At 37.6% G+C, this 17,378-nt stretch overlaps 1 protein-coding gene across 24 annotated transcripts in view; it reads left to right on the plus strand.

Annotated features, from left to right (window-relative positions):
* Positions 1-10,526, plus strand: part of LOC103134101 (neurexin-1a) — a 277,111-nt gene extending 266,585 nt beyond the window's left edge. For all 24 annotated transcript variants that reach the window (XM_007546203.2, XM_007546209.2, XM_007546201.2 and 21 more), the window contains one exon: positions 8,725-10,526. In XM_007546203.2, the coding sequence (XP_007546265.1) occupies positions 8,725-9,029 (305 nt within the window). In that variant the 3' untranslated portion in view covers positions 9,030-10,526. The remainder of the gene's footprint in view (positions 1-8,724) is intronic.
* The last annotated feature ends 6,852 nt before the right edge of the window (positions 10,527-17,378 follow it).

Genomic DNA, 17,378 nt, shown 5'->3' on the forward strand with positions numbered 1-17,378 from the left:
GATATGTGACGTTTTCATTCATTTGATAGTTTATGCTTAAAATTCGTAATTGATTGATGCAACTTTTCCTTTTTTCTGTCTTTAGATCTTGATGTGCTAAATGCAGAAATTAACTTAAAAATATCTCACTGAAAAGAAACTAGAAGGCCATTTTTCAACCAAAGTGTCTCCCTCTTCAAATTTACAATTCATTTCCCTGTTAAGAGAGCACAAAATAGAACAAAACCACCTAGAGCATTCCAGCTGGATTTTTTTTAACCTTCCACCATCATTAATTAAGCTCAGATTAATTGTGATTTCTTTTAAAGCAACAAGCTCCCTGACAAACACACCAAGCTGCCTCAGTTACAATTTGAGTTTCACTCTTCTGCATTTCTTTAAAAAAGAAATTAAAAATTAAATTCTTTCTGCAGCAGCCCTTCACTATGAATTGCCCACAGGCGGGTTAAGGTTAATCATCTCTCGTTTCCTACCTTCTCTGTGCTCTCTCATCATATTCTATCCTCGAGCATTCCACTGTGGCATTAGCAGCTACTAATGTGTTTGACATTTGTTTTAATAGATTTAATTTATGGGTGTGGAAACAATACATAGAGTAAACCAATAAATCAAACAGCAAATGAATACTCTCCTTAACCCCAGTGGCATCGACTGGAATGCACCCAGCCAGGAGAAGAAGAAATAGGGTAAATTATTGTTTTAAAAGTAGCTGTAAGATTAATGAAACATTAAGAGCACTGTGGTGGTTTAAGAGGTCACTGCCCACATTTAATAGGTTACTCAATCATACACAGCTGGAACTCTATATGTTATTTTGTTCTGTGCTGGAAAAAAATAGACTGTTCTCTTGACTGCCAGTAGCAGGGGTGATTTTAGCCAAAAAAAAAAAAAAAAAAATGACTGCCAGTAGCAGGGGTGATTTTAGCCACAAAAAAAAAAGAAAAGAAAGAATGAATGCTTATCACTAATATCACAACTCCAAACTTTTATTCTCATGCAAACTGATATTTCTGGTGGGGGTGGGGGGTTATCTATATTTTTATTTTCCCAATTTATCTCGACATTCCCAAGGAATTTTCCCATTTTGTTTGTTTTCCCTGCACTTTTTCACTAAGGATTAGGCCATTCCTCTCTTATTTCTACATTCTATTTTAAATGAAGTGTGTTCTGGGAGAAAACAGGATTTCACACTTACTGTCAGTCTTTCTCTGTACTGATCCCCCCACCCATATTTATATTTTCAATTATTCTTGTTTTCCTACTGCACATCTTTCTGGTGTGGTGACATTGATGCTAACACAATGTGTCTGTGCATAAGCTTAAGTAGGGCATGAAAGACTTTGCTTCACAGAAAAAAAAAGAAAGAAAAAGCAGAACCACAGGTCATTTGCAGCAATATTATGAGAAAATAAAAGCTCAGAAGTAATGTGGAGATATCAAATAAGTGGAATAATTTCTAAAGCAATGTCAGTCTTTTAATCTGTAGAAACAAATGTCCCTTCACATCTTGTCAAATCTGTGCAGTGACAAAAACTTTAATCCTCTTGTGTTCTGGCAGCAAGAAAGGATTTTTTTTTTATTGCTGTTATGTCACACAATTATGAAATATCTAGCTTCAGATTATCTACATAGATCACAAATATAGATCGCAGGAACGTGTGAGCTGACACTTTAGGAATCTAATCAAGAGACAAATTCCAGACTTGAGGCATTCAGGCCAAGTGAGCTCAGTCCTCTACTTTCATCTTGGCTCCTTTAGTTGAATCCCTCTGGGGAAAACGGTTTAAACAGCACCATACCTTTTACCGGGCTAAATCAAAGACCTTTTAATAATTCTCCCTCCATTTCATGCTCACCCAGCTCACAGCTCATCATCCACCATCAGCATAAGCGGAGCCACTTCAGAGACACACATGTAAGCTATCACGAGGCACACTGCCAGCGTGTCTCAAGAACATGATGGCTTGCATCACTTCTTGAGGACACAAAGATAATTAAAGAGGGAGGAGGGGGATTTAATAAATGATTTGGCTCTGCTGCTGTTGATACAGTGACCGGTCCCCAGACTGATCCCCAGCTCTGTGACAGCTTTGACAGCTAATGATATAACTGGATATGTGAAATGTGATAGTGTAACACTAATTTTAGTTGACAGATTAACACCAAAATATCACAAAGCAAACCAACTAAGTTTTGGTTCCTACGGAAGCAGCTCACTGTCTAAAACCATTTAAAGTATAGCACCTTTCAAAAGTATTCAGACAATTAAACTTTTCCAGAATTTGTCACAACCACAAACCTAACTGTATTGTCAGGTTGTTTCGTTTGTTAAAAAATTGGACTATGTTAAGTGATACGCATCATTTTTGAAACTAGAAATTATGTATCTGAAAAAATGTACCTATAGTGTGTCAAACAGCCTAGCAAAATCAATGAACAGGAAAATTATCTACAGATAATATTAAGTTACGTTCCACAGAATAATCCATGATTACTTGAATTTGAGAATACAGACCCACGAACAGGGAGGGCTCCACTGCATTTCCGAACTTAAAAATGTATGTTCACATGCAGCGTTTACACAGCTGACTGAGTTTGAATTGTTTTGTAAAAATTTCCTAAACTGATTGGGGTATACTTTAAAGGTTTGTCCCCGTTAGCTATAATTTCAGCTCATAGGTGGTTCTACAAAATACCAACTCGGGGAAAGTGAACAAAATATTTTAGAAATATTCTATCCCATTCATTTTATAGTTAGGCACTGTTTTATATAGGTGATTTGCATCACACTCTCCTAAAACACATTTGATTGTTTGGCTGTAGCTTGACAAAATGGTCACGTGTAGCACTGCTAAAACCCATAACTAATCTAAATGTTGCCCAGGTGATCGATTTATTACAAAGGATACTTCTCTTTTAAAATGACACAAACTAGTGGCAACGGTTAATAAAAGGTCAAGCCCAGCCAGTTTATTCTATATACCCTCAGTTGCGATAGTCGTTTCATTACCTCCAAATAAGCCTCTTACACGCCTGAAATAAACCAAACCCCACCGCCAGTCCCCCACCCCACTCTGTGTCTTCCTTCATCCGTGACCCCTATCAACCTGCTCACCCTGTGACAAATTACCAAACAAATGAACCCTCATGCTGGAGACAAATGAGGAAAAATAGTCTTTGAAGAGAACCATTTATTTAAATCCCGCTTGACAGGAGGGTATCTCTGATCCTATTTTTTTCCTTGAGTGCATGTGGCAAAAAAGAAGTCAGGCAAAGAGAACTGAAATCCACAACAGGCTTTTAAATGACATGTTCCCTGATATCTTCGCCAAACCTGGGCCCATACGCTCCAGGTTGAAGAACCCTGAGAGAATTAGGAGAAAAGATGCTTTCTAAAAAAAACAACAAAAAAAAATCGCTGTGGCAGACGGACACTTGAAGCCGGAGCAATCTCAGCATTTACGTGTTTTGATTGTTCGGTTTTATGGCCGCCATTTTTCTTATCCTGCTGTTGTTTTATTTATCGCTTCCATTTCTGCATCTCTTCTTGAGAAATACGGGCAAATGATTTGTGGCGAAATGCCTGAAACATTAACTGTTGTCCTTGTAAGTAAACCAGCAAGGACTTTATGATGGCCCTGAATGTGATACTGTAATTTAAATCTCACTCTGGGATGAGATGAAGAGGACAAAGTTATTTTGGCAGCTTTAACACAAGTGCAATCCTTCAAAAGTTAACCCTCCTGAGTTTACCTCCATCGCATCACAAGCGCACCCCTGCTATGCTGCCAAGAAGCCAGGCGCCACTTTAAGGTCATTTTCCCCATGTCTAATTTTACCCTTGGGTACGCTTGAGTAGAGCGTATGAGAGCAGCCATCATTTTAAACACTTGTTTCAGGCGCTATTTCTTTCTCAGTTTATGTGCCTCCGTTCTGAGGTGATGGAGTGCTAATGAACAGACAGGCAGATGCAATTTGCCTGAGGTCCTTATGTGGCTTTCTTGAAGGCCTGATGTCGAACACATTACTGTGCCTCAGCTCAATGTGAGGGAGATTGGGGCTCACGGGTAACAAATGGCCTGAATCATGAGGTTCATCAGGTGATCTAGTGGACTATGGCAGATCCAATCAAGCGGCGGTTTGAAATATTCTACCGAGACTAAGTGAGAGCTAATGAGCTGCTATGAATGCATATCGTTATAGACTAAACTTGAAGGTTCTCTACTAAATCCAGCGTTGTGTATGGTCACTGTTGACTAGTCTTTAAGATATATATATTTTTAGCTTGCCCATAATGAAAGGAAGGAAGAATCGTGGTCAGCTAATTGAGGCTTTAACATCTTAGTATGAATGTAGTCTGGGGGGAGCCAATCAACAGATCCAGGCAGAAGGAAATAACAAAGCCCGGAGCTGGAGGTGTCAGATCACACAAGAAGAACAGCGCACTGTGGGACTTTTGTCACATGGCTCACCCCCTGATATTGCAGATTGTGGCTGCCTGCCTCCTCAACTCTTCTAGCTCAGTTAGCTCACAAGAGGAGCCAGCCAAGGTCTTGGATAAAACCCCCGGAGTTTCAGACAGAGGTCTCTCCCTTCCATCAATCCGTTATCTACTCTCTGAACTCTTTCGACTCTAAAAGGACAGACTGCAAATATGAAAATAGCTCGATGTTTAATGCCTGAACAACGGCTTGCTGAAGACGTGCCTAGTCAACCAGTGGCTTTTGCCCACAAGGCGAGGGCATTCTTCACACCTGTCTGCAAGGATAAGTGGGCTTGTCACAGGCAAAGCTAATCTGTTGCAACGCTCAGTCACACTCAATCCCCTGGTGGAACGCTGCGCTTGTCCTTGAATGTTTGCTGGCACTGGAAGCATACTTGGGCCGCTGATCGGTCTAAACGTGGTGGAAAACATGTCAATGAGGAGCAGCGGCCTCTTGTCTCTTTACAGACAGCTTCGAGGACTTTTGCCCTTTACAGTTAGCACTTTTAATGCTCCGGAAGGAACAAACTCATCCTAACACAGGGATATATGCCGTCTGCGGAGGTAATTAGCTTGTGAATAACACAGTTCGGCGCAGTGCCTGTCTAAACATTAAAACGTCACTCAAACGGAGACATAAATTGAGTCTGTATTTTACCGGATAAAACCTACAACACAGAGACAACAAAAAACAACAAAAGGAGCTATCAAATGCACTGAGTCAGTCTTCTTATGTGTAATCACCACCCTATTCACTGGTCAAAATTATACTTTCAACGTAATCACACATTTTAACATCATATTGTATAAACTTTGCGTTTATGTTTTTCAGAAATGCTTCCCGTGGTAATTTGTAATAAGTAGGTGGAAAAACATATTTTTGTTCAATCATGAAATAAGGACTGGAGTAGATGAAACAACGTGCTTACACAAACATCAATACCAGCAAAATGTTGTTGTCTATGTTTCTTTTTGATGTAGTTAAGTTGCTTTGGACTGAAGACTGAGTCCTTGGAGGAGAAGGGAGATACTTGTTGGAAAATACTACTCTGAATAGATCAAAGGAGTTGAAGGATGACTAGTGAAAAAGAGGGAAGCTAAAGACATTTTTAGAGAAATGGTTTAATTTTAAAGCTGAAGAATGTAATTATTTTTACAGCACACCATTAACTGAGAAAAAAACAAGAGATAAAAGAAAAAGAACAAATTGAGGCATGGCAGAGGGAAAAAAAGACAGTGAACATCAGTAAATGCAATTAATGGTTGCTTTTATTTTGTTCAAACACAATAAAATCAATGTCATTAGCTTCTGTATCTGAAACTTACAATCTATGCTTCCCAGCTGAATGGGACAGACAGCTCAGTTATATGAAGAAACTCTGAAATGATTTTATTAGAGGTAAGGAGCAACTAATACTCAGTCTGATCCAAAGCGCTGCAGCTGTCTAAGGGGCAAGTTAACAAAATATTTGAATACTGAAGCACATGCAAACCTGAATTTGCATGTGCTTCTGATTTCGATACTAGAAGCAGAACCACTCCTAAAACAGACAACGTCTCTCTGCACTAATACAATTTGCTGAAGATTAAATTAGATGTTATGCTTGTATTTAGGGAAAAGGCTATCGATATTGTTTTATACGTATATAAATCACAAACAGTACAAATTGCTGGGTATTCTGAAAAGCTAAACGTTTCAGAATACCTGTGTTTCAGAATATCTGCTACACAGATTTTCCACAAAAACTTGCGCTGAAAGCTTGTAGCTTAAATATGATCCAAATAAATTAAACAATTTTTGCCTCTGAATAACCTAGTCATGCTGATGCATCCCTCGTTTCTCTTACAATCTCTCTGAGTTGGAAATGTTAATATGTTACTCGGACAGTTTTGGTGAAATGTTATTCACCAAAATTTAAACTTGTCTGCTGGCAATAGTAAGAAATGTGTTTCTGTCTCTTTGATTTCAATAGCAGCTGTTGCGTTTGTCCTGAAAAGGGGACAATTGTGATCTGACGCAAGAATAAGTTCAAATTGCTTCCATCTGCTAGACTTGTTGGGCATGTTTGTGTCAGCTTTTGTCTAGCGATATCGTTTTTGTGAATCCAGTGCAACAGTTGCAAAAAATGAAGGAGATTGCAGTGCTTTGTGGATTCCCATGTAAGTTTTGAGGAGTTTGTTTGAGATATTTGGATTTAACCAAAAAAAAACATTCTTGAGTCCTATATGTGTTTTCAGTGTTTGATTCTGACTCTGGAGACATCAAACTTCACAGTAGAGCAGAACCTCCTGCAGAATTATATGCTAGCACAAACATTTTCCAGTGATTTAAGAAGTGAGTGTTTCTATGGTTTAGAGGATTATAAACCTGACCCGCAAGCAGCAAAAAAAAAAGCCTGTTTAAGATTTTAAGAGACCCATCTTTAGATAGTTGGGAGACGAGATCCACCAGTCAGATTCAGTTCAATGCACAATTCAAAGACAAAAAGAAATATCCACTGGGGGAATATGTGGATTTAATTTGAAAGTTTTTCCACAGCGTCTGTTTGTAAAAGTCGTGTTTTATTAAAAGTACGAGGAAGAAAATCAAAGAGACCGCTCTTAAATTCTGAGAGTTTTGCAGAACTGATGACTAACACAAAAATTCAACAGACAGACATGACAGAGTGACTGGGTGATATCAGGCAGCTCATGTGTTTCCAGAATACGTTCGATTGAATGGCATTGTTTTGGAAACAGAAGTGGGAACAGTCTTTGGCTCAGTCTGCTTAGTCAGCTGAAGAATTGTTTCTTTGTGAGAGATTTATTTTCAGCGACTGTGTGATACTGTCATGCTGCTTGAGTATGTAAGGAAAGCTGAAAATGTTGTCTGTTCATTCATGACTGTGCTCTAAAACGCCTGTAATGAGCCACAAGCTTTTAGCTGTGTTTTTCAGTGAATCCCGAACACAGAAGTTTACAAACTTATCAGATTTCTTTTGAGTGCTCAATTTCTCACTTTTTTCACTATTCCATCTCTGTTTTATTTTTTTATTTTTATTTTTGCCAACCAGTTTGTTCCTCGTGGGTCACCAGGAGTAGGTCTTCCAGTTGTATTAAAAATTTAGTCTGTTGTTGCTTGTTGAGGAAGCTTTCAGTTACTGAGCTTTGCTCTGTGGTACAAGCTGCCTTCTGGCCTCTAACATCTACATTCAACAGTGAATTACAACCGTCTTATTCTCCAAGGCTTTGAGTTAATTACTGCCTGTCTATGTGTGGGTATGCATGACTTGCATTGTTTACTATGTGTTTTTGCAATGTGTTTACTAGTTTCTTTGTAGTGCTGTGGTAGTGGTTAATTGAAATTTTACATCTTATATTTGTGACGAGCTTATTTTTATAAGGTTAAATTTATTTTCTTATTTTGTTACCAAAGGACAAAAGTTTTATTAGAGTCATGTGATTCTTGGTTGACATATGTAAACAAATCACTGGGATCCATGACACCAATCGACAATTTGTCAGAAACTACTAGCAAACTTCCCCTTATAAGAAAATCCAGTACCTTAATTAAATATTTTTCACATTTTGTCAACTTAATCTTGCAAATCTCTATGTTCAGATTTATTTCAAGAGACTCCACAAAGAAGCTCAGTTGGGTGGAAAATTATAAGAAGGTTTCATTAAGAAAACAGTAATAGAAAGTTGTGACATGCATATGTAATCCACACCCTTTTAATCTGATACTTTTAAATAATATCCAATTTCCTTTGAAAGTAATCTAATGAGTGTATTTAATCGACGCTTACAGCCTCACTGAAACTGAACTAAAATTTAACCTTGTCAAATTTCAAGTTGACAAGGTTGGCAGGTGGCTTGTAGAACCACGAGCAGGAACAAGTGGTTCTACAAAATGGATATAAAATGCATGCCACACTTTTCAGATCCTTATTTGTGAAAATGTTGTCGTTCTTTTCTTACAATTCACAGTTATGCAGTACTTTGTGTTGGTCTGTCTTGTGTAATTTCCATAAAATACATCAAAAAACAAACATCAAAAAGGTTAAGGAGCATGAGCATTTTCTCTTAGTATGGCGAGTTTAATCCCCTCATAATATCTAGTCGTAATTCATGTGCCGAATGCAACTTTTTAAAATTCAATTTACTGCTTAAAACCTTAATATGATAGCAATGATAATACTTTGAAGTAAATGCATGTTGGAGCCTGTTTGGTAAACTGTATGTATTTGTTTTGCCTGCAGCCAGTCCCACAGGATCTGGACCGAAGGGTTACCCGGGCACGTCAGAGGTCTTCCGGGAGTCCAGCAGCACAACGGGGATGGTGGTTGGCATTGTAGCAGCAGCTGCCCTGTGTATACTCATCCTCCTTTATGCCATGTACAAGTACCGAAACAGAGACGAGGGATCGTATCACGTGGATGAGAGTCGCAACTACATCAGCAACTCAGCACAATCCAATGGCACAGTAGTCAAAGAGAAACCCATCAACAACCCGAAAACCTCCAGCAAGAACAAGAAGAACAAGGACAAAGAGTACTACGTGTGACTGAGGACCCTTTGGTCTTTTCTAGGCCGACATCTGTCTCAAAGATGGATCAGGACATAAACATGTGTACAGGATAATAACAAAGATGAACAATATTTAGTCATTTTTTTCTTACAAGCTAATGCCCTACAAAATAAACTGAAAATAAAAATATAAATTTCTTTACTCTAAAGAACCCCAAACAAAAAGGACATGCTGTCCAGAGAGAGACTCTAAGGAAAAAGACTGGCTAATATCTAAAGTGAACCAAACAATAATAACCCATGTGTGACTTGCCAGAGTAATGCCACCCATCCGTCATGTTTCTGGGAACAGAAGAGTACAGACGCACTTTGCAGACAGAGATTCAGCATTACAAACTGTGCATTTACATTGCCTGTGTTTGTGTGGTTGACTTTTTTTTTTTCTAGAGAAAATGGCACACTGCATCAATAAATACGTACCATAAATATGCCAAACATTGACTCCAGAAGGGAAGGAAGGAGGAAAAGAAATCGCATGGTGGAAAATTTCAGGCCAAAGCACTCACCGAAGAGGCAGTGAAGTCCGGCCAAGACTTATTTGTTTCACTGAGCTGTTGCAGTGTAAAGATTAGAACAGATGGTTGTTTCTCATGAAATGGTCTGATTTACAAGGACAGCTCTCTGAGAGAGAGAAAGTGGAGACCTTCATTTTCCACGTGGTGTGATCTTAAAGGGACGGCGTTTCTCCTCGGATTCCTGGGGATCTGAGAAAAGGTTGTCACCTGGGAGCCATGCACGCAAATTATCTTATTACAGTACATATGTTTATAAACAGTACAACCACATCTATATGTGCTTTCTGGACTGTGACAAAGTGGTGTTTTATAGCCTGTTGTAAAGACGATGCAAAGTATAACTGCTCCTCAACCATTTTGGAATAAAATCTATTAAAAAATAAAAAATAAAGATACATATGTGTTAATAGATGTTGCTAGACATAGAAGATTTTATGAGGACATGTTTTTTTCTCTCAGTTGAATGATAATTTGAAATATCCTTGTTTTTACATGTGTTCCTATATAGTTTTTATACAAATGCCAACCTGAGATAAATAACCCTGGACCAGTAATAGCCTATCCATTCCCAAAAACCACACAAGACACCAACAGTGGAATCTCGTGTGAATCTCTTTCAAGGAATCACTGCCTTTCTCCTCCGTCCTGATTTAGATAGGTGAAAATGAAGAACAAGAATATGAGTGGTGATGATTACGAGGCTGGACGATGACAAAGATTAGGAGAAAATAATTTGTGTGCGTGATTTTTTTTTTTTTTTCCCAAAGTGGTACTAAAACAGTGGACGATGTGTGCTTGGGCTGACCCTAAATCCTGAGGAGAATAGGTCAAATAAGCCTCCATTTCAACTGTTCTGTGTTTGTTCTGTCATTCTGTCTGTCAAATCTGCTTTCCAGACCTGTACTTGGAATGAGTATGAGGAAAAATGACCATGAACTATAAATGATGATTATGAATTCCCTTTGTTTGCTGCTCTTTTGTTTAATTCCAAGTTTGTTTGTTTTTTATTTCAAATGTAGTTCTTATGTACTCCCAAGTTTAAAAGGTTTCCTTAGTTTTGAAAAAGCAAACTAATAAAACATTACCTAAGTGAACTTAAACTAGTCTGATGACAAGCTCTATAATATAATTGAAGGTTTTTGTGATCAGATTTCCTCCAATCCCGTAATTTTTACTTCACATCTGATCGCAATATCTGAATTTAAATATCTGTTCATGCCAACATTTTCTGATCCTCAGCGCCTTTAGTATTGTTTACAATCACGGTGTTGTAAAAAGGAACAGGGATAAACCACACAATCACTGCAAGTTTTAGTCACTGTATTTGTGTCCTTCATCTGTACTTTTTCAATAATTGCAAAACAGGCATCAAGAGGAAATACGAGTTAACTATTTCAGTAAATGAAGTCAAAACATGTGATAAGGATGTTTTTAAAATATATTTTGTTGCAGACTGCAACAGCAGACTCTGTTGTTAGAGTTTTTGAAGGCTGATGTAGCTCTAGTTGGGTTTATTCATTTTTTGGTGGTCTGGAAGAAAGACAAGAGAGAGAAGGGGAAGACATGCAGTAAATGGACCGAGATAGGAATCAAACCAGAACAGCTGTGTAGTCTCCACAGATGGTGCACCTGCTCTACCACTGAGCCATGTTGCACCCCCTGAACCTCTCAGCTCCACAGCAGCTAGATGTTGAGAGCTAAAAAAATAAAAATAAAAAATAAGCAATGTTCCCTATTTCAGTTCACCTTCATGTCATTCCTAAAACTGTTGCTCCTGTGTACAATTCTACTTTTCCTCTGTTATTACTTTTTCTTTTCTTTTTTTTTGCACAAAATTCAATCAACAAGAATCTCTTATTTTCTCGTTTTGCTCACCAACATTTTTCCAAAGAAGATGATGTTGAGTCCTCCCTCTGCAGGCAACAGATATTCCACTGACAGTAGTTTCTCTGTCCATATGTTTAAACATTTGGCTGTAAGCCCTAACTTCAGGGTAAATTCAACCAACATACAACCTCCAGCTACACAGAGCAACTGTGCCAGGATCAATATACTGTGCCTGGACCTGATAGCGGATGCCAGAATTACATCAGTACTTCATCCAGTACCAATACTGGATCGGATCCAGGCCATCTGCTGTTGTGATTTAATAACCTTTTGTAAACACCCTTAAGTCTTGTGATAACCGGGTTTAGATTTTTTTTGTCTATTTGCTCTTCTTTCATCCCAAATCCATGGGACCTCCATTACCCTTAAATCAATTGGATGACTGCAGCCGCGGGAGCTATACTAGTAATCTCTAATGTTGCTTCGAGCCACTAGACTCTAGCAGAGATGCTCAGCAGGCTACATTTGTGAAGCTCACCTCTGTGTACCTTCACACCCACAGATTTGTCTTTCATTTTCTAACTTGTAGCCTTCAATCTTAACTCAAGTGACACCACTTGACATTCATCAGCTGGTAAGACAGGTATGAAACTTTTCACCGTTTTTACGTGGCACATTTTAAACTCGGAGCGTTAATCTCTGAGACATGTAAACCGACTCTGAAGTGTAAAACGGGACAGACCGGGGTTCTTTGAGCCAGTTCATCTGTCAGATTTTGGCTCCTAATGTGACGAGTATCGACTGCATCCAATTATATGTCAACAAGACAGAAAAATGTAAAGGGAAAAATTTATGCTTGAGAGAAACAAATCTAGTACCGTAGTTTGATCAAAGACATTTTATCTACTTATTTCTTCTTTGAGCATGTTCTTGTCTGGTCAGGCAGGTTAAAGTGTAACAAGACATTATTTCTGAAACACACACAGTATTTGGGAACCTGGTAGGATATTTTAATGTGATGTACATATAATATATTTTGTTCATTTAGAAAACAAGACCTTTAAAACTAAAGTATTGCAAAAAAAAAAAAAAACACAAGCAAAGACTGGAAACCTTTAACAAAGCTCTACTTTACAGTTAAGTTCACTGAAAACATGTCAGTAATGTAAGTCGCTAAAACTTTTTTTTTTTTCAAAGCTAACAACATGTCAGCAAACTGTGGTGATATGAAAAGTTGGCACTTAGAAAATTAAAATCGTATTATACACCTGACTAGAATCCCTGAGTAGCAACATCATGCTGTTAAATATTGATTGCAAAGGGAAAGAACAATTTCTCTGAAGAACTGCAACAGGAAAAAAATGTGTCACTTGGTTTCCAAAGCTTGTGGTAAAGGAATGAAACAGTTCAACACAATTGTAAACTCTTTCCCTTCAGTGAAACATGCTGCTGATTTTAAGCCCAAAAAGTTCATCAGCGTGTTAAATGAGATGATCACAAAATATTTAAGGTCAGATGGAGATAATCTCACTAAGTACAGAGAGCCGTTTTCAAATTATAGATAATAGTTATGGAAAAAAGTAATTTCTGGAAGTCGCTAAATAATACATTGATTAAACTTCCTTTGCAGCTTCGTATCTGAATAAAGTCAACCAATAGAAATTACCTAAATATAACATTTCAAACTGTATAGAGCAGGGTAGCGCACCGATCAAGCAACACATAGTGCACTCTTCTGAAGAAATTTAAATACAGGAGAAAAAAAGAGTCACTATCTATCACTCTGTTAAGACTTAAAAGCTGTTTCTAAGGCTTGGTGTCTCTAGTAAACCTCAGTGGGAGCCATTATCCAAAAACATGAAACAGAGGTGAACCTTCCCAGGAGCAATCATTCTACCAAAATTACTCAAAGGAAGCATTGAGGACATACCCAGGAGGTCATAAAAGAACCCAGACTAACATCTAAAACACTGTTGGACATACTTGGTTAAGGTCAGAGTTCAGGATTCAACAGTAAAAAAAAAAAAAAAAAAGACTGAGCCAAAAAATATTCCTGAGAGTAGCCCAAAATCAAAACAGCTGCTGACCAAAAAGCAGAGGAAACGCATGTGGAACTTTTTGGAAGACATGCTTCCCCATTACACCTGAAGGAGAATGTCCAGTTGGTGACCTTATGCTCATGCTACTGTTCCATGCAGCTCTAAAATATAAAAACAATATTACACAAAGTTTAAAAGACCGATACAAAACAGAGTGAAGACACAGCACTCATGTAGATTACAGATTAATCTACAGTGATTCCAGTCAGTGCTTAGGTTTGGAGTTGCTTAGTCAAAATTCAAACATAACTCTAAATTAGATGTGCATGACTATATACAGTTTGTCCGTAACAGAAAAGCCTTCAATATGGCTGAATTTAACAAAATCTACAAAAAAAAGTAAAGTACTCATTGCCAGTCATTGCAAACGATGCCAAGTGTTACTGCCAAAGGTAGCATAAACACTGAGCCAGTTTTAAGATTCTTTTATTTTTTTTAAAAAAAGACAGCTTTGTTTGGACACCTTATTTAATCCATCCATCAGCTGTCCTCAGTTATTCTTGCAGGATTAAGTCATAAATTAAAACCAACATTTTGCAGCTATAATATTCTTTTTGACGACATGAAACATTTAAGTGTTACATAAAAAGCAAAAATAATAGTTTTCACTGGACTGCATCTTCTTTCACAATAACATGAAAGCAGGAAGGATAGAACACCATTTTGTGTTACAAAACAGGCCTGACTCTAGACACACACACACACACACACACTGCTGTCCTGTTCTTCTTGAGTAACTCAAAAATATTTACAAGGAAATCCAACTATAATCTATAAGTCAGAATGTTTCCAGGCCAAGTGGATCATGCCTAATGTATCTCCTGCCCTGAGGATGTTGGTAGAGAGCATTTCTTGACATCAGTAGGACGAAATCTCAGACTGTTTAGTTGCTTTAGAAGGACTGTGTTAAACTGATGCATCTTTTATTCAAAGGGCAATATGAATTGAGAATGTTTAAATTCAGGGTAGTGTGTGCAACATAGGCAAAAGAAGCTGTGTTTACATTTAGTGTTTCTCAGCAAAGTTGTTTGTATCTCGAAGGCCTGACATTCAGGCTGAACATGTTTTGTAACTGATAAAATATTCACAAAGCCTTGTTTTTGAAACCTGCATTGTTTGTATTGTCTTGAGGCCCCCCGTTTCTTCTCTTTCATCAATACCGCAGCCAAAAAAAAAAAAAAAGCTTGGTTTTAGGACATAAATGCATCGTGCTTTATATTATTTGAGGAAGTGCTTATGACAACATGCGTTGTGTAGCAACACCGGCGGTCAAATGTCCACAAGCTGTCAGACTTGGAAGTAAAGATTATGGAGCTAAAGAATTTTTAGTAAGTTTGGTTGCCACAAGAAAAGCCTTAATGCTGTAATTTCAGTTCTGTTTTTGCACACATTTCTTTCAATGGTTCGAATTTTTTTCTTTTGTCTTATCCATGCATCCAACAGCTTACTCACATATTTTTACACACAAGAGCTTCCTTGGGGAAACACTGTGACTGCAGTTAACAAGACCAGGTAATAATGAAATACCAACCGCAAGCTCACACCTTTATTTCAGCAAACATCTTTTATGCGACAGACAAAAAAACGGCTCATTGGCTGGGGATATATTTTTGGCAACAAGCTTATCCTCTCCCCTCATCCTCCTTCCGCAGCATTTCTCACTTTCACACACAATTTCTTTGTCCCTGTCCTCTGAATACATCCTGCACCATTTTCCTGTCTTACTCCGGCTCCGTCCTTCCATCTCAGCTGGATGTACCAGACATCCCTTTAATTCGACACACTAATGTAATTTTCCTTCCCTATAATCATTCATTTTTCCGTTTTCATGCCCTCTCCACGAACTTGAGACAGCCCTGGTGGATTGTATTTCACAGCAGTACACCAGGTTCCAATTTATTTTAGTATTTGTTTAGAAGCCCCATGCTGGTTTGATGCGAATCAGTGTTGCTTTGTTGAAGGAATCTTGACTGACCAGGTTAACGTGAATGTAATTATGCCATATTATGCATTTATGTTGGTTAATGTTCATAATCAAATACAAATTAATCTGAGGTTATACTGAAAATGTGGTCTGATTTTCTGCAAATAAGATCACAAAGGAGAATTTATCTTACAGGTATATAATGTATCTTCATAGATATACAGCTCTGGAAAAAAAATTAAGAGACCACTGAACTGAACCCCATTAAAAACCTCGGGTTTATTTCCAAATATTGATGACTGAACTCTTCCCGAGTTAAAGCATTAGTATTTTTGTTTCTAAATGAATATGAACTTGTTTTCTTTGCATTGAGGTCTGAAAGCACTGCATCGTTTTTATTTTGACCATTTCTGATGTTCTGCAAATAAATATGAAATAAAAACTACAGTTTTGCTTTTAATTTCATATACATGTTTTCAGTAGTTCACAGAATAAAAAGAACAACTTTTAGTTTACTCATTTTCAGTAGTCTTAATTTTATTTCCAGTGCTGTATATAATTGTTAGTTTAAGTCCAAGACCAAATTTTACTGGTTTAAAAATGGACAGAAATTCTTAATTTCATCAATTTATAACAATTAGGTTAAACTTGATTAGAAAATACATTAACTATAGTTTAAATTTTATAAAAACATAACATTTCACTTCTATCAAATTTTCTACAACATAAAGCTAATATTTAAGGAGAAATAAAAAAACCCTAAATAAAATAAAATGCTTAATTTCCCAACAAGTTGAATAATATTATGAAACCAAAGAAAATGAAGTAACTCCCATTTAAACTAGCTTTCAAAAAGCATGAAATATCAGTTATGTCCTGTTTTTTTATTTATTTATTTTTTTTAGGTTGATCCATAAAGAGTGCTCTATGGATCAGGATAGATATCACCAAACAAGGATGTCAATCCTATTTTTTCCTTCCTTTATTTGGCCTGCAATGATATTAAACTTAATCCTGCTTTTCAGAAAGCAGCTGCCTCATTCTCTTCATAGTTGTTTGAAGTGCTTAATTAGAATGCAATGTGCATTTATATTTACTCCTCTGCAGTTAAACTAACTGCATTCGGCACCATTTCACAATAAATTGTCGTCGCAGTTTTCTGACCCACCTGCAGAATCAAACTAAGGGACACAGGGAAAGTAAGGTTTAGTTCCAATATGTACAATTGTAAAATTTAGGAGTTTCTCTTTCTGGTGCAGCTGGAAGTGGCATCTGGCAGAGGAGAGCACGGTTAAACAGGAGTCTTAACAAGGATTTGAATAATCTGAGAGGAGGCAGAAAATTGGCAGCTTGCGGCTTTGTGACAAGGAGGAAGTTTGTACAGGGTAAGATTGGTCCTGGTGTGAGGATGGAGTGGGCAGAGAGGAAGCTGGAGGTATAGGGAATAACTGTTGAAAGACCAGAGGTCTTAACACTGGAGGTTTGCAGATAGAAGGTCAGAACAAGGAAACCGGATTCGACCTGAGAGCATGAGACCTGACGGCAAGTTGAAATGTAGACAGGTTGACAGAAGATAATTTCACCAGAGGGTTTACACCAGAGTAACAGGGTAGCTAGATCTACCTAACAAGGTTAATCATCCAGCGAAGAGAGGTTGTCATGCAGCTGCTTAAATCCACAGGACCTAATGAGCTAACTGATGCCAGGTGTGCCTGCTGTTCCTAATGGATCGCCTCCCTATAGAGATCTTCAGGAAAATGTACAAACACAAACCCTCCAGAATCAGGACACAAACATTATTTCAATCAATCAATCAATCAATCAAATTTTATTTGTATAGCACATTTCAGCAGCAAGGCATTTCAAAGTGCTTTATATAATTAAAATGCAAACAGCATGCGACATAGAATAAACAGTGAGAAAAAAGAGATTTTGAAAGATTAAAAAGGATAAAAACATTA

This window comes from Poecilia formosa, unplaced genomic scaffold (assembly GCF_000485575.1).
Source record: "Poecilia formosa unplaced genomic scaffold, Poecilia_formosa-5.1.2 Scaffold15, whole genome shotgun sequence".
Classification (NCBI taxonomy): domain Eukaryota; kingdom Metazoa; phylum Chordata; class Actinopteri; order Cyprinodontiformes; family Poeciliidae; genus Poecilia; species Poecilia formosa.